The 21,197-nt window shown below is 36.0% G+C and overlaps 1 protein-coding gene across 3 annotated transcripts; it reads right to left on the reverse strand.

Moving 5' to 3' along the window:
- Positions 1-10,917: 10,917 nt before the first annotated feature.
- On the reverse strand, positions 10,918-17,781 carry ITM2A (integral membrane protein 2A). 3 transcript variants are annotated; one of them, XM_015072384.3, is made up of 6 exons: positions 17,517-17,780; positions 13,204-13,335; positions 12,726-12,923; positions 12,389-12,499; positions 11,554-11,704; positions 10,918-11,401 (listed from the first exon to the last, which is right to left on the reverse strand). In XM_015072384.3, the coding sequence occupies exons 1-6, from the start codon at positions 17,598-17,600 to the stop codon at positions 11,313-11,315; spliced, it is 765 nt and encodes a 254-aa protein (XP_014927870.1). In that variant the 5' UTR covers positions 17,601-17,780; the 3' UTR covers positions 10,918-11,312. The 3 variants fall into 3 exon arrangements, with proteins under 3 accessions (XP_014927870.1, XP_014927869.1, XP_053058500.1); XM_015072383.3 differs by having other exon boundaries at positions 17,490-17,776; XM_053202525.1 differs by having other exon boundaries at positions 11,005-11,071; positions 17,490-17,781.
- Positions 17,782-21,197: the final 3,416 nt, after the last annotated feature.

The following is a 21,197-nucleotide window of genomic DNA, read 5'->3' on the forward strand; positions in this document are numbered from 1 at the left end:
AAAATGTGTAGTAAGCTTCTTGACATCGATGTTGGCAATAATTTTTTGGATTGACACCAAAAACAAAGGCAACAAAAGCAAAAATAAACAAGTGAGACTGCATAAAACTACAAAGTTTGTGCACAACAAAGAAAACCATCAACAAGATTAAAAGACAATCTAATGAATGTGAGAAATTATTTACAAAGCATATTTCTGATAGAGAGTTAATATGCAAAATATATGGAGAAACCATAAAACTCAATGACCAAAATAAATAATTAAGTTAAGTAATGGGCAGAGGAACTAAATAGCCATTTTTTTTTCCAGAGAAGATGTACAGGTGGCCAACCAGCACACGAAATATCACTCATCATCAGGGAAATGCACACCAAAACCACACTGAGATTATCACCTCATGCTTGTTGGAATGGTTATAATCAAAAAGAAAAGAAACAACAAGTGTTTGCAAAGGATGTGGAGAAAAGGGGAGCCTTGTCCACTGTTGGTGGGAATGTAAATTGGTACAGCCACAATAGTAAACAGTACGGATGTTCTTCCAAAAACTAAGAGTAGAACTATTATATGATCCAGCAACTTCACTTCTGGAAAACATTAACTAAAAAGATACAAGTGACCCAAATTATTGCAACATTATTTACAATAGTCAAGACATAGAAGCAAACTAAATGATGTCCATCAATGGATGAATTGATAAATAAAAAGTGATTATCTATCTATCTATCTATCATCATGCATATGTGATATATATGTGATGTATATATGTGATATGTACACACAGGCATGATGGAATATTATTAAACTAGTATAAAAGGAAGAAATTTTGCCATTTGTGACAACCTGGTTGGATCTTGAAGGCATTGTGCTAAGTGAAATAAGTAAGACCAAAAAGGGAATATGCTGTATGATCTCACTTATATGTGGAATCAAATAAATAAATACATAAATACATAAACCCAAGCTCATAGATGCAGAGAAGAAATTGATATTTACCAGTTAGGGGAGCAAGGGTGAAATGAGTGATGGTAATCAGAAGGTACATACTTCCAGTTCTAAAATAAGTCAGGGGGATGTAAGATACAGCATAGTGACTAAAATTAATAATATCGCATTGCATATATAAAGGTTTCTAAGAGATTAGATTTTAGAAGTTCTCATCACAAGAAAAAATGTAATTATGTATGGTGACAGATGTTAACTAGACTTATTGTGGTGATTATCTTGCCATATAAACAAGTACCAAATCATTATATTGTATATTTGAAGCTAGTATATTGCTATATGCCAATTACAACTCCATAAAATACACACACATATATTTATTTTAAAAATTATTTGGTTGTCTTGTTCTTGTTTTTCTAATCACAAAACTATATGTTCAATGTAGAAAATGAGAAAAGTGCAGGAAAATGTAAAAAGTAATAAAAATTATGTATAATTTTGTCATATTAATATTTTAATATATTTTATTCCAGTAATTTTTTAATCTCTAAACAGTGGCTATGAAAATGCAAGCATCACCAAATTTCTTTTATTGTTGGATATTAAAAATGTTTAACTAAGAGAATTTGTTAATTTCATAAGAGAAGTCTGCTCATATGCTTTTCCCATTTGAAATTTTGTAGAAAATTTGGTAGGAACTAAAAACTAATAAGAAAAAAAAATAAATCCCAATTCCTAATTTTTTTATTTTAAAAATTATAGGTTTAAAAAATGATTCCCATGGTAAAAAATATGACGTTCTTTTTGAACGTTCTTTTTGTTTTTATTTTTATATTATATTTTGTATTTTATATTGCATTTTCTATTATATTACATAACCTTTCTATAGACCTTTGCATTGTCATCTTTTCATGTAGAGAGGTATATCAAGTTCTGATATTTATTAGTAAACAGGAATGAGTAGATTGCCCCTCTATCCACTGTCCACCCAAATAGTGTTGAAATTATGTTTAGTTTGCAATTTCATACATCTCCTAATTTAATTTACCTGGAGTTTTCAGATTTTGTTTTTTATATCTCTTTGTGTGGCTTAGAAGGATTTCCTAGCCTAGTTTCTTGGACTCTTTATATAAATGACATTTTTTAAACTAAATGTTTTGAAATAGAGCAGACAGTATAGAGCTGTGGTTAAGAATCCAAGTTTTAGAAGACACAATTTTAGCTAGCTTGGTCTGCAAAATTGAAATAATTAAAACTATCTAATCATAATAATTACATGAAATAATATATATATATTGCTTAAATTGTATGAGTAAACAAAGTTAAATCTCAATAAGATAAATTTCTGCTATTATTATGCATAATTTTGTATACACAGTCCTTAACTCAATATTCTTTTCATAGAATATTCCTTGCCAGCAAATATTCTTTAAGAATATGATCTTAACAGGTGTATTATGTTCCACTAGATGATTATACCTTATTTATTGGACTTTTAGCCAAATATTTAACTTCTAATTTTTCATTTTTTTGTAAATATCACTGCAGTAAACATCGTTTTCCGTATAATTTTGAATCAATTACTTATTCTTTTATTAGGATTGATTTGTAGAAGCAGCGTTGCATGTCAAAGTATGTCCACATTTTATGGTTGTAGAGATATATTATCAAATTTTCTACAGTAAGTTTGTATCAATTTACATCCTCACGAAAGTGCTTGGGAATATTATTATAACACTCTCATTATGCCCTCAATTATCTGGAAGGGTCTGCAATTGGGGCTTTACAAAAATCTTATCATTAACCAGTCATGAATACACTCATGAACTAGGGTCCAGTGAGCCACTCTACAGTGACTTAGAAGCCAGCCTGAAAAGGCTCTTACTGGCCATAACTAGGAGCAGGACAGTGTGGGGTGGGAAGAAGGCATGCCAATAATTAAAAGACCTGGAATAGATTGGAACACAATATATACTTCAATTCAGGAGCTCATTTTGATTAAAAAACTCTTCCTTGGTCTCCTATGCTAGGGAAGTAACTCATTATTTTGAAAACAGGTAAATAGCAGAAAAGAATAAAGCATAATATGCAGCCTTTCCAACTCAAATTGTACTTTAGTGTGACAAAATAATTTGGTGAGGATGTTTCTTTTTATTGTGCTATTCCAGCTCATAAAGAAAGAAGTAGAATATCAATCACCATTTGAAATCATTAATGGATTAATGGATCTAGGTGATGACTCTCAATGTCTGCTAACATCACAAAATGAGAGACAAGTAGATATTATGTATCTCCTAATGGTAGTTTATAACATATACTATGAAGAACCATAATTTGCTCAAATTATCTAATTATTTAATAATTTACGAGAAATACAGAGTATAGAGTGACATGTTAAGAATTCCATTGCAATAAAAAAAATCAGGCTATGGAAAACACTATAGAGCAAATAATCCAGTTTCTTCAACAAATTTGCAAGGGAACAGGTAAGACATAAAGGAACACCCCCAATTTAAAAAGTTATATCAACAAATTACAATTTGTGGAACTTATTTGGATTCACATTCCAACTCAAACAAACCTATTTTTTTAAAAAACAGCAATCAGCAAAATGACAAACTAGGAAGTTCCAAGTTCTCATTACCATTACCCCATACAAACAAACAAAGCAGACAACAACAAAAACAAACAAGCAATAACAGTGTGAATCAACTTTATTGAAGCTTTAGAAAGCAGTCAAAGGTTTACAAGCAGCAAAATTAATATCTAAGAGAAACCTATCTTCAAAAGTGTAGTAAAGTTTTGTGACATTTTTTAAAAAAAATTACTCCTGCCCAATCCCCTCCCTGGTGCTGCAGTAGTCTTGGTCTTAAAGAAGTGTCATCTCAATAATAATATTGTAAGTTATACCAAGAGCACTTAGGCTAAATAAATAAATGTCTAAATTGCAAAGGAGGAAAGAAAATGATCTCTGTTTGCAGGTGACACATCCTCATGTGTAGAAAACTGTAAAGGCTACACAAAATATTATCAGTGTGAATAAGTGAATTGAATAAAGTTATAGGATACAACATCATCACATGAACATCAGCAGCATTTTTATACAGTAGCATTCATTTACAACAGCACCACAACAGCACTGAATAAACTATTTAGAAATAAATTAAAACAAGGAGGTGAGTACATACACTGAAAACTATAAGCATTGCTCAATCAAATGAATGGAATTTATTTATATTATAAATATGTATTTATTTATTTGTCCATTTATTTATTAGAAATAAGTAAGTGGTAAAACAATTTTTTTATGAATTCGAAGACTGACTAGTGTTAAGATAACAATACTACACAAAGCAATCTATAGATTCAATACAGACCCTACCCAAATCTCAATGGTGTTTTTGTAGGAATGGAAAATCCCATCCTAAAATTCTTATGGAATTTAAAGGGACCCCAAATAGCCAAAACAATCTGGAAAAAGTGAAACAAATTTGGGAGACTCACAAGTTCTGATTTCAAAATTTACTATGGAAGTGTAGTAATCAGAGTCTGGCGCTATCCTAAGGACATACATAGAGACAAATGAAATAGAATATAGAGCTCAGAAATAAACCCTCACATATATGATCACTTGATTCTTAACAAGGGTGCCAAGACCATTCTATAAGAAAAGAATAGTGTCTTCAACAACTGTGAGAAAACTGGATATCCACAACCTGTAGATTATATTATTTTCAAAAATAAATACTAAATAAATCAGACCACCATTTGACCAATATTTATTGGATATGCTATGAAATGTATAGGCAACCAAAAAATAGATTAATTGTATTTCATCAAAATTAAAAACTTTTGTTGTTACTGAACAACACTCTCAAAGGAGTGAAAGGCAACTTATAGGATGGAAAAAATGTTTGATAAATAACATATCTGATAAGGCATTATTATACAGAATATGTCAGGAAATCCTACAACTCAACAGCATAACACCATCAAAAAATTGGCAAAGAACTTGAATGGACATTTCTCTGAAGAAGGTATACAAATGGGCAGTAAGGACATAAAAAGCTTCTTAACATCACTACCCATTTGAGAAATGCATCAAAACCACAATGAGACTCAACTTCACACTCATCAGAATAATGGAAATTGGTGTTGGCAAAGATGTGGAAAAAATAGAGCCGCTCTTGTACAATGGAAAAATTAGAACCATCACCATTACTATTTAACATAGTACTGGACGTCTTAGCCTCAGAAACCAGACAACAAAAAGAAAAAAAGTGCATACAAATCAGCAAGGAAGAAGTCAAACTTGCACTATTTGCAGATGACATGACACTTTACATATAAAAAGCAAAAGACCACCAAAAATTACTAGAACAAATACATAAATTCAGAAAAAATCACAGAATATAAAATCGATGTGCAGAAATCTGGTCGCATAATAACAGAGCAGCAGAAAAATAAATCAAGGGATTGACCTCATTTCCAATTGCACACAAAACAATAAGATATGTAGGAATCAACCTGACAAAACAGGTAAAGATTTGTACTCTGAAAAACTATAGAACACTTATGAGACAAATTACAAAGGACAAAAAGAAATGGGAAAGCATTCCTTGCTCATGGACTGGAAAAACAAATATTGTTAAAATGTCTATACTACCCCTAAGCAATCAACCCATTTAATGTCATCCCTACCAAAATACCACCAACATTTTTCACAGAGCTAGAACAAACAATCCTAAAATTTGTATGGAACCCTAAAAGACCCCTAATAGCCAAAGCAATCTTGAAAAAGAAAAACAAAGCAGGAGGCATCACAATCCCAGACTTCAAGGTGTATTCCAAAGCTGTAATCATCAACACAGTATGGTAGTGGCACAAAAAAAAAAAAAAAACACTCAGATCAACGGAAAAGAATAGAGAACCCAGAAATGGACTCACAAACATATGGCCAACTACTCTTTGACAAAGCAGGAAAGAATACCGAATGGAATACAGACGGTCTCTTTAGCAAGTGGTGCTGGGAAAACTGAACAACGTCATGCAAAAAAATGAACCTGGATCACTTTCTTACACCATACACAAAATTAAACTCAAAATGGATGAACAACCTAAATATAAGACAGGAAGCCATCGAAATCCTCGAGGAGAAAGCAGGCAGAAACCTCTTTGACCTTGGCTGCAGCAACTTCTTACTCAACACATCTCCAGAGGGAAGGGAAACAAAAGCAAAAATGAACTATTGGGCCCTCATCAAAATAAAACCTTCACAGTGAAGGAAACAATCAGCAAATCTCAAAGGCAACCGACAGAATGGGAGAAGATATTTGCAAATTACATATCAGATAAAGGGTTAATATCCAAAAATCTATAAATAACTTATAAAACTCAACACCAGAAAATAAATAATCCAGTGAAGAAATGGGTAAAAACATGAATAGACACTTCTCCAAAGAAGACATCCAGATGGCAAAACAATACATGAAAAAAATGCTCAACATCATTCATCACCAGAGAAATACGAATCAAAACCACAATGAGGTACCACCTCACACCTGTCAGAATGGCTAACATTAACAACTCAGGCAACAACAGATGTTGGTGAGGATGCAGAAAAAGGAGGATGCAGATCTCTTTTGTACTGCTGGTGGGAATGCAAACTGTTGCAGCCACTCTGGAAAACATGATGAAGATATACCTCAAAAAATTAAAGATAGAACTACCCTATGACCCAGCAATTGCACTACTAGGTATTTATCCAAGGGATACAGGTATGCTGTTTCAAAGGGACACATGCATCCCAATGTTTATAGCAGCACTATAAACAATAGCCAAAGTATGGAAAGGGCCCAAATGTCCATCGAGGGATGAATGGATGAAGAATATGTGGTATATATATACAATGGAGTATTACTCAGCAATCAAAAATAATGAAATGTTTCCATTTGCCACTATGTGGATGGAACTAGAGGGTAATTTGCTAAGTGAAATTAGTCATAGAAAGACAAATATCATATGACTTCACTCATATGAGGACTTTAATATAAAAATGCATGAACATAACAGATGGGAAGCAAAAATAATATATAACAAGGAGGGGGACATAAGAGTCTCTTAAATATGGAAAACAAACAGAGGGTTACTGGATGGGTTGTGGAAGGGGGATGGGCTAAATGAGTAAGGGGCATTAAAGAATCTACTCTGAAATCATTTTTGCACCATATGCTAACTTGGATATAAATTTTAAAAATATATTAAGTAAAAAAATTAAAAAAATATTTAGTGTATTTTTCAAAAAGAGTAATTAGGGTGATAGATTTTACTGGGTACGGTTTTGGCTACTAAAATAAATTGTCACTACCAGCAAGTGATCAATAATATCATGAACATGGTTTATCCTAATACAAGAGAAAGAGTGTAAACTTTTGGCACTGTTTGTATGGAGTTTATACTCTTATCCATTCTGATACCTTATGTCTTTTGATTGGGGCATTTAGTCAATTTACATTCAGAGTGATTATTGAAAGATACAGATTCAGTTTCATTGTGTTATATGTAGGTTCATGTTTGTGGTGATGTCTCTGACCTGTTGTAGTCTTTGCTGCTTTCCACTCACAGAGTTCCCTTTGGGATCTCTTGCAGGGATGGTTTAGTGGTAATGAACTCCTTTAGTTTTTGTTTGCCTACAAAACCCTTTATATCTTCTATTCTGAATGACAGTCTTGCTGGATAAAGGATTCTTGGCTGTGTATTTTTCCTATTTAGTACATTGAATAATTTCTGTCACTCCCTTCTCACCTGCCAATTTTCAGTAGACAGGTGTGCTACCACCCTTATTTGTTTACCTTTGTAGGTTAAGGACTGTTTGTCCCTAGCTGCTTTCAGAATTCTCTCTTTATCTTTGTATTTTGCCAGTTTCACTATGATGTGTTATGGTATTGACCTGCTTTTGTTGATTTTGAAGGGAATTTTCTGTACCTATTGGACTTGAATGCCTGTTTCCTTCCCCAAATTAGGAAATTTCTCAGCTATAATTTGTTCAGATAAACCTTCTGCCTCTTTCTCTACCTCTTCCTGAACTTCTATGATATGGATATTGTTTCATTTCATGGAATCATTTAGCTCTCTAGTTCTCCCCTCATGATCTAGTTATTTCCTTTCTCTTTTTTCAGCTTAATAATTTTTCATAATTTTGTCTTCTATTTCACCTATTCTCTCCTCAGCTTCTTCTATCCTTGCTGTCACTGTATATAGTTTATTTTGCATCTCATTTATAAAATTTCTTAATTAATTGTGACTAGTTCTTTGATCTCTGCAGCAAAATTTCTCTCTTGTATGTTTTTCTTAAGCCCAGCTATTATTCTTATGACTGTTTTCTAAATTTTTGTTCAGCTATATTGTTTATATCTGTTTTGAGCTATCATTTATTCTTGAATTTTCCTTGGAAGAGAATTCTTCCATTTCATCATTTTGACTAAGTTTCTGTCCTTTGTGTGTTTTAATAGCTTGTTATGTGCCCTGCACCTGTGAGTACTAGTATATTTAAAAGGAGTCATATACTGTCTAGGCCCTGGCACTTCAGGAAGTGTTTTAGAGTATGTTGTGTGCACTCTGTCGTTGTGTTTTGGATGCTTTATCCCATTGGTTGGTCTTCTGCAAAGCTCCTTCTTGCTTCAAATGGTGGAGTGTTTGGACTTTCAACCAGGTGTGCTTTAATCTGTTCACTGAAGTAACCCTGGAAAAAAAGAAAGGCGTGGGGGAAGTCTTATTCCATACAAAGAGATAAATGAAAGGGGAGAAAAGAAGATCAAGCAGAGAATCAAAACAAACTCTAATCAAAAGAGAGGGAAAGGAAAATAAAGAATAATATAGAAAAGGTGTAAAAAAAAGAATGGAATAAAAATGCCTGGTTAAACAAAGAAACAAACAAATCAGAAATATATATATATATATATATATATATATATATATATATGTGTGTGTGTGTGTGTGTGTGTGTGTGTATACACATACATGTGTGTGTATGTGTGTGTGTGTATGTGTAAAAAATTTGACCAAAAACAAATCAGAAACTATAATCCTGATTCCAAAAGAAAAAAAAAAAGAAAAACGGACAAAAACAAAAAACAAAACAATCAGTTGTCTGTTGATGCCTGGGACTGGTGGTTATGCTGGTCTGGAAGAGAGGCCGGCTGTTTTGGGTCCATCTTCTTCCAGTAAATAAGCAGTTGCCAGGCACTGAGGGGTGGGGTTTGGTGCATGCAGGTACCGCCTCCACTGGGGACCACTGTGCTGCTCCATGAAGGCCCACCTCGATGGTGTTGGGGAGAAAATGGTGACACCCCAACCTCTCCTCACTGGACAGGATGTCTCAAACCACTAGCACAGGCCGTGAGGTCTGTTTGACCTGTTCCACAGTTCTCCCGCACCTTCTAGGTGCTCAGCTGGGATTCAAAACCCGATGTCTTGGGGCACCTGGGAGGATCAGTTGGTTAAATGACCTTCAGGTTAGGTAATGATCTCAAGGTTCATGAGTTTGAGCCTTGTATTGGGCTCTGTGCTGACAGCTCAGAGCCTGGAGCCTGTTTTGAATTCTGTGTCTCCCTCTGCCCTCCCCCAATCTCTCTTCCCTCTCTCTCTCTCTCAAAAATGAATAAACATAAAAATTAAAATTAAAAATTAAACATTCAAAACCCGATGTGTTAAAAGGCCTTGCACCACGCAGCCCCTGTTCTAGTGTAGTCCCACTCAGCCCTGCCAATAAAAGGTTTTTGGCTTGTGCCTGCTGGGTCTTTTGTCCTTGGGGAGGCAATAAACCCTCTTCCCACAGTATTCAAGGAAGGGGACTGTTCTTTCTCAGTGTGCCCCAGAGATTGCTACAGCTCCTAGACCAGCTCCTTCCCCACCAGGTGGGCACACACCACTGGCTCTGTTCTAGAGAAAGGTGCACACTTTAAAAACCTGCAAGTTCCAGCTCCTAAGGCTGTTAAAAATAGAACCTGGCACTCTCTGTATTTCTTGTTCCCTATCCATGGTCTTGAAAGTTTTTCCCCAATACTGAAGCCTTCATTCTCTCCCTTTTGTCTCTCCACAGAAGGGGTTCCCTCCCCGTTTTATCTTCCCCAATTCACATACATGCACCTCGATCCCACCAAGCTGTCTCCCTCCACCTGTGGAATTCCTTCTGCCACTCCACAGGTTGATTTCCTGGGTGTTCCAAGTGATCTGACCTCAAGACAGCTGTGTTTGAGGGATGAGGGAAATCCCAGTCCCCCTACTTCTCTGCAATCTTAACTCCTCCTCCCTAGAGTTTATACTCTTAGACAAGTGAGTACAGATTACAGTATGTGATGTTATTAAAGGTTGTCATCATCTTATCCAAGGTTAGTTCTTAGTGACCTTTTGTAGCCCTCTGTGTTTGTTTATATTTTTATTAAAGAGAAAACACATTAAAATGTTTGAAATTGCTATGAGCCTAAAGGCTCTTAACAAATAGTTAACTTTATATTTATGCCAGTTATGAGGAATTTATATAAGAGTAATTGATATAATAACAAAAAGAAATAAAAATGAGATTAAAAATATAAATGTGTGGAAGTATGAATAAGGGCAGAGCTAAATTCATTATTTTAGATCAATTTCAGGTACACCAAAGCCAAATAAGTAATGTTGTTTGCATTAAGTGAGAAACAGTGGCTTAATATGGGAAAATTTATTATAGGGTTTTAGAATTCATACAACCTAAATTCCTCAACACTTGTACAGTTTTGTATATTTCACAATACAGATATCAGTGAGATAGAATCACTATATTTGTGAAACTGACTTGTGTATGAATTTGTTTATATGTAAATCAAATCTATTACAGAGTACCTAACAGAAATAAAATATGTAATTTCTATATTCAAGAAAATTATACCAAATGAAAAATAAAACTTCGCAATGTTAAGAGATTTGATGTGTTTTACAAAAAAATTCAAAAAAATTTTAAATATTTTAAATTTAAAACATGTTCTACCATGTGATTGAGTGAAGAACTTACTTTAAAAAACCACACACAAAGGATGGAATTTATTGTCAGGATGTTAGCTGATATATTCATGCTGCTTTCAGAAGTCTAAACCTTATAAATTGAAAAGAAAAACACAGAATTATTTAATTTAAATTTCAAACAAAAAGAAATGCCAATTAAACTAAAAATCGACAAGAACTTGCAGTGGTTAGTTTTTTTCCTTCTTTTTTTTTGTATAAGAAATAGAGTATGCATGAGTAAATATCATGAGTATCCCACACACTTTAATGTTGAAGTCATATTGTAAATCTCTGACTTCTTATTACTAAGGATACTCTTTTCCTGTTGCCTCTCACTCTTGACAGATCTTGGTCTCAACAACAAATTCGTTGGAGAAGTGTCTAATCTTCCAGCATTTATCAATGGCACGTTTGTTGAAACCTGTGAGAAAATGCACATAAGAAGTGGTTTTTTAACTTTCTATGTAAATTAAAACATATCTAGATTTGCTGTCTACATTTCCACTCTACTCCATCTTTAGTTTCCTTCACTTTCCAAATAACACAGGTTGAAGGAAAGAATAAATTTCCTACCCAGCAAGAGGTCTCTTCTACGAAGGCGGAAGGACTTGCGGTTGTTGCAAAGTTGGTAAATAAAGATGCCAAGGTTGCTAACATCACGGATCTCCTCTACAGCAACCAGGTCTTCACGAACAACATAGGTGTGAGACAGGTATTTGCCACTCTAAAATTTTTATAAAAAGATGGAAATAAGAACTTAAAAACACCATTTCAATCCTTACCTATAGCAGGTATACTTTTTTCTAATAGACTTTATTTTTTAGAGCAGTTTTAGGGTTACAGCACACTTTTTTTAAGGTTTATTTATTTATTTTGCGAGAGACAGAAACAGTGTGAGGGAGGGAGGGGCAGAGAGCGAGGGAGAGAGAATCCCAAGCAGGTTCCACGCTGTCAGCGTACAGCCAGATGTGGGGCTTGAACGCACAAACTGTGAGATCATGCCTTGGGCTGAAACCAAGAGTTGGATGCTTAACCAACCGAGCCACCCAGGCGCCCCCTACAGCACACTTTTTATTTGAAAACTATTTCAACAATATGAAATGTTGTGGCTCAAATCATTTGTTTTTTTTTTTTTTTTTCAACGTTTATTGATTTTTGGGACAGAGAGAGACAGAGCATGAGTGGGGGAGGGGCAGAGAGAGAGGGAGACACAGAATCCGAAACAGGCTCCAGGCTCTGAGCCATCAGCCCAGAGCCTGACGCGGGGCTCGAACCCACGGACCGCGAGATCGTGACCTGGCTGAAGTCGGACGCTTAACCGACTGCGCCATCCAGGCGCCCCTCAAATCATTTGTTTTTAATGAGGAAGAAAATGCTGAAATGAAAATTTGACATCCAAAATACATACTTCCAGTTTGCCAAAGAACTCCACCAAATTCTTTGGAGGAAGAACAATAGAAGTATTGAGAGGCATCAGATAACAGTTCCCTAGGAGCAAGTCCAGGTAAGCAGTCATGCCCTGTTGGGGAAAGGGAAAAGTTAACTATGATGTAAAGAGCATTAATTATTCAGATTGTAACTACCATTATAACAAGTAGCTACATACTTTTAAAATCTGCTAATGTATATTCAATAGCAAAAGATTGAAAAAGGGTTTGCTGCAAAAAGATGTACATTTATGAACAGATTTAATACTAATAAACTAAGAAAAAAATCAGGAAAACCTAAAGAAGGGAGAAATCCACCTTTTCAAAGTCGTGAATAATTGCTGCAGGATCACTATCAGAGAAACTGGGGACAGGCACATCAATGATTGCGATGTTGTCATCTTCACGGATGTCAGCTTCCTCTGTCACAGGCAGGAAGTAGGGCTCTGCTCCTTGAAGGGAATTTGCAGGGTCTTCAGAGTCAAAGAAGCACATCTCTCCATGGTAGATGGTATTCTAATAGACAAAAAGGGAGAGTTAAAAACTTTTAATACTTACTACCATGACATTTGAATCATTCCTCACACTCACATCAATTCATTGTACAGTTTGTCAAGCTGAGGATTTCTGATTACAGTTGTCACCATGAAGACAAATTAATTTTAGAAATTGAATGGTAATTTGAAAATTTGTCCTAAATCTTAATTTCTCTGGTGACCACCATAGATTTACTTAAGTTGATACTACAGGTATAGCAATTAGTAATTCAAATTATAAGGATTATAATTTTTATTACCTTGGGCATGAAGTACTTGTAAATGCAGGCTCCACCAACAATAAGTCCTGCCAAGATGAATGAAAGGCCTAAGAGAGTAAGCATGCATCTCCCAGAGGAGCCCTCTTTTTCCTGGGTGGCAAACTGGAGCTCCTGTTTATTAAAAAGCAAGACCAAAAACAAAAACCAGATTGCACTTTTAGTCACATAGCTGCTTTGTACATAATTTACTTTCTTGAAATACCACATAATTTTTAAAAGATGTTATTAAGTCATTATAGATTAAAATCATTTCCAGATAACTTCTGATATTTAATAGATGTAAAAACATCCAATTATATTAACCTTCCTTCTGGCATTTACAAATCCAACTGCAGACATGAAGTTTTTTCAAAATACACACTTCTAGAATCAGCTGAAAATAACAATTCTTTTATGGAATAAATTATCCTCTTTAAATAAATGGAAGTTGTTAATTTTTAGACTTTTATAGTGACAGAATCACTAACCTTCTTGAATATAATTATGTTGCTTTACTATTTCTTGTAAATCAACTTTTTTGCCAATTTAAAGGTGAATTAATGTATTTTGATTTATTAAATGATTTTCAAAAAGCCAGTTTTAAAATTTGTTTTATATAAAAAGTTCTATAAGACATATGTATGTCATTTCTCCCTATTCTAGAAATTAAAATTTTGAAAATGAGATATATTTCTTAATGTTCCTAATTTTAGTGAGAAATTAGCCTTTTCAATATCACCCACTGTTCTGTAATTATTTACTGCATGAATGTAATAATGTTTTCCAAATTCTGGATAAAACACTAGATTTTACAGTACAAGATTTGTGATAGCTAGGACCAAAAGCTGTGCATATAACAATAAAATTCTGTTAAATCCATAATTTGTTCAGGAATTGGAACCAGAAAGATCCAAAGCAAACATGTAACTGATTAACTCTGTATTCTTCCGAAGGTAATGGACCATGGGACCCTCCAATCCCATTCTTTTATTTTTTATTTGTTTATTTTTTAATGCTTATTTATTTTTTGAGATAGAGAGAGACAGAGCACGAGCAGGGGAGGGGCAGAGAGAGAGAGAGACAGAGACAAAGAATTCAAAGCAGGCTCCAGGCTCTGAGCTATCAGCACAGAGCCCAATATTGGGCGCAAACACAAGAACCGCCAGATCATGACCTGAACCGAAGTCGGAGGCTTAACCGAATGAGCCACCCAGGAAACCCCCTCCAATCCCATTCTTGTATGTCACAATATGTTCTAAGCAGCATTGTATTATTATGCAAGGATAGAATAAATGATATCAGCGAACTTTGTTTCTTGTAATTAGTGGGTAAATCATTCAGACTGGTATAAAAATATAATTATTGTAGTATTTCAGGACATTAATTCTTTTCCATGACAACTACTATAAAGGTTATGGCACCCAATTCACCTTCAATTAATCTGGTGAAAATAGATGCATGGATTATAAGGAGAGACAATTATTTGGTAAATGGCTTGTCAAAAAATTATATTTCTTTAAAATTCAAAGAAGTTTGGTATTCACATTTTCTTAGCTAAATTCATTTAAATTGAAACCTTCTATTAATACTGTATAAACCTTGAAGGCTGTTACTTGTCCCAATAGTTTTCAAAACTTATACATTATTTCTATCAAAAAACTAACCTAAAATTAACATTACAATAGCAGAATTATAAATTATGACTGTGAATCACAGTAATCTAGAGCTAGAGACTTAGCAATTATTTTTAGATGATTAAATTGAGGTCCAGGGGTGCCTGTGTGGCTCAGTCGGTTGAGCATCTGACTTCGGCTCAGGTCGTGATCTCACAGCTTGTGAGTTCGAGCCCCACTTCAGGCTCTGTGCTGACAGCTCGGAGCCTGGAGTCTGCTTCAGACTCTGTGCCTCCCTCTCTCTCTGCCCCAACCCACTTGCATTCTGTCTCTGTCTCTCAAAAAAAAATAAATAAACATTAAAAAATTTAAAAAATGAATCTTTAAAAAAATAAATTGAGGTCCAAAGAGATGAAGTGACTTGCCCATAAGTCACAAAATGACTTAATTTGAAATACTCAAAGCAATGAATTTATTTTTTTTCTTGTCACTGCAATATGAGAAAAGCAATTTACACTGCAATTTCATTTATTATTAAGCAAGGTCTAAGTATTAGAGTTTCAATTTAATAAAATTCCCTACCATTCTAGGAAGGATTTTTTTTTTCATTTAAATTTGCTGGAACTCAGGATGGCATGGATTCTCATTTACCATAGCTAATTTCTCTCTAAACGGTATTGTAAAGTCATTGTACACAACCTCTGACATACTATTCTGTTGTGATCAGTTTCCTTTTTTTAATTTTTTAAACGTTTATTTATTATTGAGAAACAGAGAGAGACAGAGCATGAGCATGGGAGGGGCAGAGAGAGGGGAGACACAGAATCTGAAGCAGGCTCCAGGCTCTGAGATGTCAGCACAGAGCCTGACACAGGGCCAGAACTCACAAACGCAAGATCATGACCTGAGCCAAAGTGGGATGCTTAACCGACTGAGCCACCTAGGTGCCCCAGTTGTACTCAGTTTCTAATGAGCAGATTAATACATCACAATATAATGTGCCAAGTATTATTAAATCTGTGTCCTGTAGTGGCCAGGTCAAGATCCTGTGGAAGCTTCTCCAACATCTAACAAAGAAATATAATCATAGTACTAATGTTCATTTTTGTTTATTCCTCATCACACTACAGGCCTAGAAGAAGTACTGCTTGCATATTAACTGTATCCAACTACAAATCATGAAGTTTTTGGTCGTGAGAGAAAAATAAAGGGATTACTGTGTGGCTATATTTAACTACTGGCATCTCATTAGACCTCCCAAAAATCTGGCCATGTTTCACTTACAAAGTGAGTAGGACAGTTACATATTTGATTTTAAGTCATTTAATCAAAACTTCCACAATGCAAGGGAGTTTTACTTTTGAGTTCTGAAATGTGTAATACCCAAAAGCGGGTTTGACTGCTTGGTTAAATATTAAACATTTCTGTGATAAAAACTCTGCATAAGCACATAAGCATTTCAAATTGTGTGCATAATAAGTTTTTACTACATGGATTCTCATTTCACTCAAAGTACTTTTAAAAACTCCACTCTGAACACAGAATTTAAAGTTTTAAAAAGAGAAGATGACAAGTTAAGACAGATCTGGAAACTGACACTGCACAGATTTAGTAGAACAAGAAAGAAATACAATTGTCCCTTTTAACATTGAGATTTTACTGAGGAAAACAAGTAGTTTCCAAACACTGAACCATGTTAGATGTTTAAAGGAAATAGAAATTGGACTAAATAAATAATGGCTAACATTTTGGGGGAGAAACTACCTCAATTTCTGGCAATGCTAGAAGTTTAAATTACAAGGTCGGACCTGCTTCAGATTTCTCTATGGGGGAGGTGGTAGAAGGGATATCACGAAAAGGAAGTACTTAAAAGAAGAAAAAAAATAAACCTCAACATTTCTTTTTAGGGATGAAGAGTGCTGCCTTTAGGAAATGCCTCTCTGAAAACATACAAGGATCCTGCAGTAAGAAGTCACAGTGAACATCTCAAATTCTAATTAAAACCAACCTCAATTTTGACAGCTCCTTTACCAAATGCTTAAAACTGCCTATGACTAGGGAGAAATTGAAAATATACACAGGCGTACACAGACACATACTAGTCCCAACCCATACAGCTTTGAGTCAAAGCTGTTCTTTGCCCCACAGCCCACCCCCACAAACATTCAGAAATCCTAGAAAGATTTAAATTCATAGATCTTTATCCATACCAAAAGCAAACAAAGAACAATTAAATCTCTTCCCCTTGCTCACCGTATCTGCTCCATCCCTGCGGATGCTCTATGCACCCCTGGAGCTGGACACTGAACAACGTGCGTCTAGATGATCCTCACTCAGCACCCCCCCCACCAACATTTTCCCCAGGAAAGGGTGACATTGGGTCCCAAGGGTTCTCCTCAAACGCTCTCTAACTTCCCTTCAAGAGATGTACCACATGGGCTAGAACCCACGGAAAGTAGTGCGATGCATGGGGATGTTAAGGGGCGTGGGGCACTACAGAGGGAAGGCGGCCTGACTAGAGGGAACTGGAGAACCGGTAAACCAGATCAACAGAGCGGAGAGGGCAGCTTTCATTTTGTCCTCCATCACTTGCCTCCTCCTTCCCCCCCAAATCACCCCCTCTCCACCTTACCGACCCTAGCAGGCAGTCTGGGGTGGAGTCGGTAGTGCTACCTTGCGGGTCAAGATCTGAGTTCCCACCGTTCGGTTTACAAGGGCCTCCACGTCTTGCCGTGCCTCCTCTTTTTGCACCGCTGTGACTGTATTGAAGGCTATTTTCACCATCGTGTATCTTTGGGCTGTGCAGTAAGGCTTGGCTGGAATCAGCGTCTTGGGTTGCAGGTTGTAAAAAGAAGAGATCGCGCTAGCCCTAACAGGACCTACTTTCTCCCTTGCCTGTCTTAAGCAGCTGCAAACCCAGGTTTGGGGATACTTATGACGCAGACCTAAACTGGGTGGGAGACTGTGGGAGGGCCCAGGGAAGGGCTGAGGGAGGAGCGGGAGGGGGTCCAAATGCTGGGTTGGGGGTGGGGGTTGCCCAAGAGGAAAGAGAAGGGGAAGTGGAGCCCTTGGGCAGCTGGGGCTTGAAGTGCCTCACCTGCTCTCCAGGCATGCTCCCACCCACCCTCTGCACCCTCAGATAAGAACAAGACAGGAAGGAAGTCTGCTGTATTGTGTCTTTCTGCCTCTGTCCAGGCCACAATAGGCCCTGAGTCTGATTTTGTTTTCCCAAACCTGAACCTGCCTCCCCCGAAGGAGCCAGGAACTGTAACTTGGCACCAACTCAAGCTTCCTCAGCTGTGCACTGAGGAAGGTCCCAAAAGCACAGTCCATGACTATTGTGTACCTTTATAATAATACCTTCCCTTTAAAGAACACTCAGAAGTCTGTTTATAGTTACTTGGTTTATTCTCTCATCATCTTGTTTTCTTTCTTGGCGTTTGTTTGCTTTGTAACTTCAGTTCCCCAACCTAGAAATAAATACATAAATAAAAATCAGAAATATAGCACTCCTGCCTCTTCAACTCCCCATTTTGCAGGTAGGACAAGATGACACAGAGGAGTGTGGAAAGCTCATAGTGAATCTATGAAATAATCCAGACCCTTTCACTTTCTCAGATCAAGGGAACCAGAGTAAGGTGTCAGTACAGACCTTGTTTCTCTTCAGCCACTAGTTGTGAGATCTGCAAAGAGAAAAGCAAAGGTATGTATACCAATGCATTTAGGGAGGTAGAAGCATGAAAAAAAAATAATAATCCCAAAGAGGGCTGAGTTAGAAAGCATTATTAGAACATTTACATGTGCAACTAGTATAACCATGCCATTTATTCACAATCAAGATCAGATAAGGTATAACAACCAGCCTACCTTAATGCTATTTCACTAGATTCCAACTAGTAAATTGATCTTAAAAAACAAACAAAAAAATAACATTTCAGAGAATTGACTAAACCTCCTGGTAGACTACTGCTTAATAGCAAGACAGAGGAACTAAAGAATTTTTCACGTCATTAAGTTTTGTCCTATTAAAATACAACACCCTTGTTTTTCTTTTGACCTTGAAGCCTCCAAGCCAAATGCAAAAATAAATGTACCTTATTTAATCTGAGACTCATTTAGGAAATAATATTTTTATCAGAAAGTTAGTGGCTTTTTTTTCTTTATATATAATAACCATTACACAGAGCTTCCCACCCTTCCCCAACACCCAACCTAACAAATCTTGATTACTCGCTGACATTCACTAGAAAATTAGAGTAATGTCTTAAGAGAAAAAAGTTGGCCTAAAGGCATAATGAAATCTTAGTTTCCCCCTCTTCCTCCTCTTTCTAGGCATAAGAAAGAACCGTCATGTGCCTCCTTTTCCTTTCCAGGCCTTGCTTCTACTTGGCTTTTTTCCTCCTCCACACACTGCCTGCCTGGGGAATGCATAGAGTAGGCTTTCTTTATTGTACACACAAACCCCATTTAAATCACTGAGGGCCCTAACAAGACTCCAGGCCTCATTCCCAGTCCCTGTTTGCATTTTAAACAGCTTTGGCAGTTGTGATGAGGAGCTCTCCATCAGAACTATTGTCCTCTGTATTTGCTTGTGTGACTTATGTTTGATGTTTGTTCTCTTTGAACAGAAACTGGAATGTTGAATGACAGGCCTGGGCCCTCTAGTCTTTATATTCCACTCTCTCCATTATGCTAAGTCAGCAGAGCTAAATCTGCTCACAGTTTTATGGTCCTAAACCTGTAAAGAGTGTATTTGCTAAGCAACGAGGAGTTTTCAGTTTTCTGGTATGTACTTTCTTTTAGAAAATCTGGAAGTAGATGCTTCTGCTTCTTTACCATACTCCTGCTCCTTGTTAGCTGCCTGATATTTATCAATATAATCTTTAAAGAGGTGTATTTGGGGGATAGAAGAAAGAGATGTGAATTGGAAGTCTAAATCAGTTCTGTAGCTTCCCAATTTCACAGAACTCAAACCTCAAACTGAAAGCCATGACATAACTAATGTCTATATAAAGACAAGAATATTATAAATATACTTGTGCCTTATAAATGGGTCCCTCAGAAAGGGCACTGCCAACATAGCTATGTCTTAAGGATTTGTTCTTTCAAAAACTGGGAAAAAAAAGAACGAGACCTTATAGAATCATAAAATATCAGATTTGGATGGGGCCTTAAAAGTTGGGTTCAATTCCCTCTGTAGCTGCCTAGTGAACAGGTGTCTTGCCCAAAGTTCAGTCAGTTAGCAGCAAAGGAAGTCTGGAAGTCTGTTTCCTCAGTTCTTTCTATTATACTTTGCTACCTCTTGTGTTTAGTGTCTTCTCTGACCCAGCTGTTACTTATAATTAAGCTTATATCCCTCTTCCACAAAAACACTTTGCACAGAAAAATCAAATAAAAATAATTTTAAAAAGCTTTTGCCAATGCTATATTATTTCCTCGTTTCATATCCAGTGTTACTTTTCAGGAACTTCCTCCAGACATTTTTGTTGTTGTTGTTTTTGTTTTGTTTATTCCATCAGAATTTGGGAAGTCTATAATCTGTATGAAAGAGGTTTTTTTTTGTTTTGCTATATTTTTAATAGCATTTGGTCCAACATGACACATTCTTAGCTTGGCAAACACAGACACATACAGAAATACACACAGAGAGACACAATGTACCCATTGGTGGCTGATGACAAGAAATGAACAGGTGTGAGGTACAGTCAATAGAATCTGCAGTCTGGTCTTCAGGTGGATCCAACATATCACATTGTGATAATTTACTCTGGGTTATAATGAGCACAGGTGCTGTAATCATCATTTAGTGTCGGTTTAATATTAACCATTCTGAAGTGCTCACTAAAAAACATCTGGGATTTTTTTCCCCTCATCTCCTTCTCCTGCTCACCCTACCACATCCTTTTGCTCTTCTTACCCCCACAGAGCCTGATGTTTCCTGTCTAGATTAGAACATTCTGGCTGCATAATGACTATGTGGAAGCAGCCCTGGTCATATTAGCCTTGTACTGATGGTGTGTTCCAAAGCTTCATTACTGTGACTTTAATTAATTGATCTCATAAATTTTGCATATTGAATTCAAAGGTGTTCTTTGAATCTTCACTCAATGACTGTGCACCTATTTATTACTGAGTTGTAACAGCAATTTTCACAGAAGTAAATGCTTTTGGTTTATGTGTTTCTGGTTTTCATGCCTGATCCACAAAGGTTTTAGAAATCACTGTGTTACCCCTTTAAATGCCCTATGTTTGTATAAAAGACCTCGTGACAAGGGGCCCTAGCACATTCAATGGAAAGACTATAAAAACTTCCAGAACACTTGACATAAAACTGATGTATTATGTAATAATGTTTCCAGTAGAAACCAGGACCTCATTCAT

Source organism: Acinonyx jubatus, chromosome X, assembly GCF_027475565.1.
Source record: "Acinonyx jubatus isolate Ajub_Pintada_27869175 chromosome X, VMU_Ajub_asm_v1.0, whole genome shotgun sequence".
NCBI lineage: Eukaryota > Metazoa > Chordata > Mammalia > Carnivora > Felidae > Acinonyx > Acinonyx jubatus.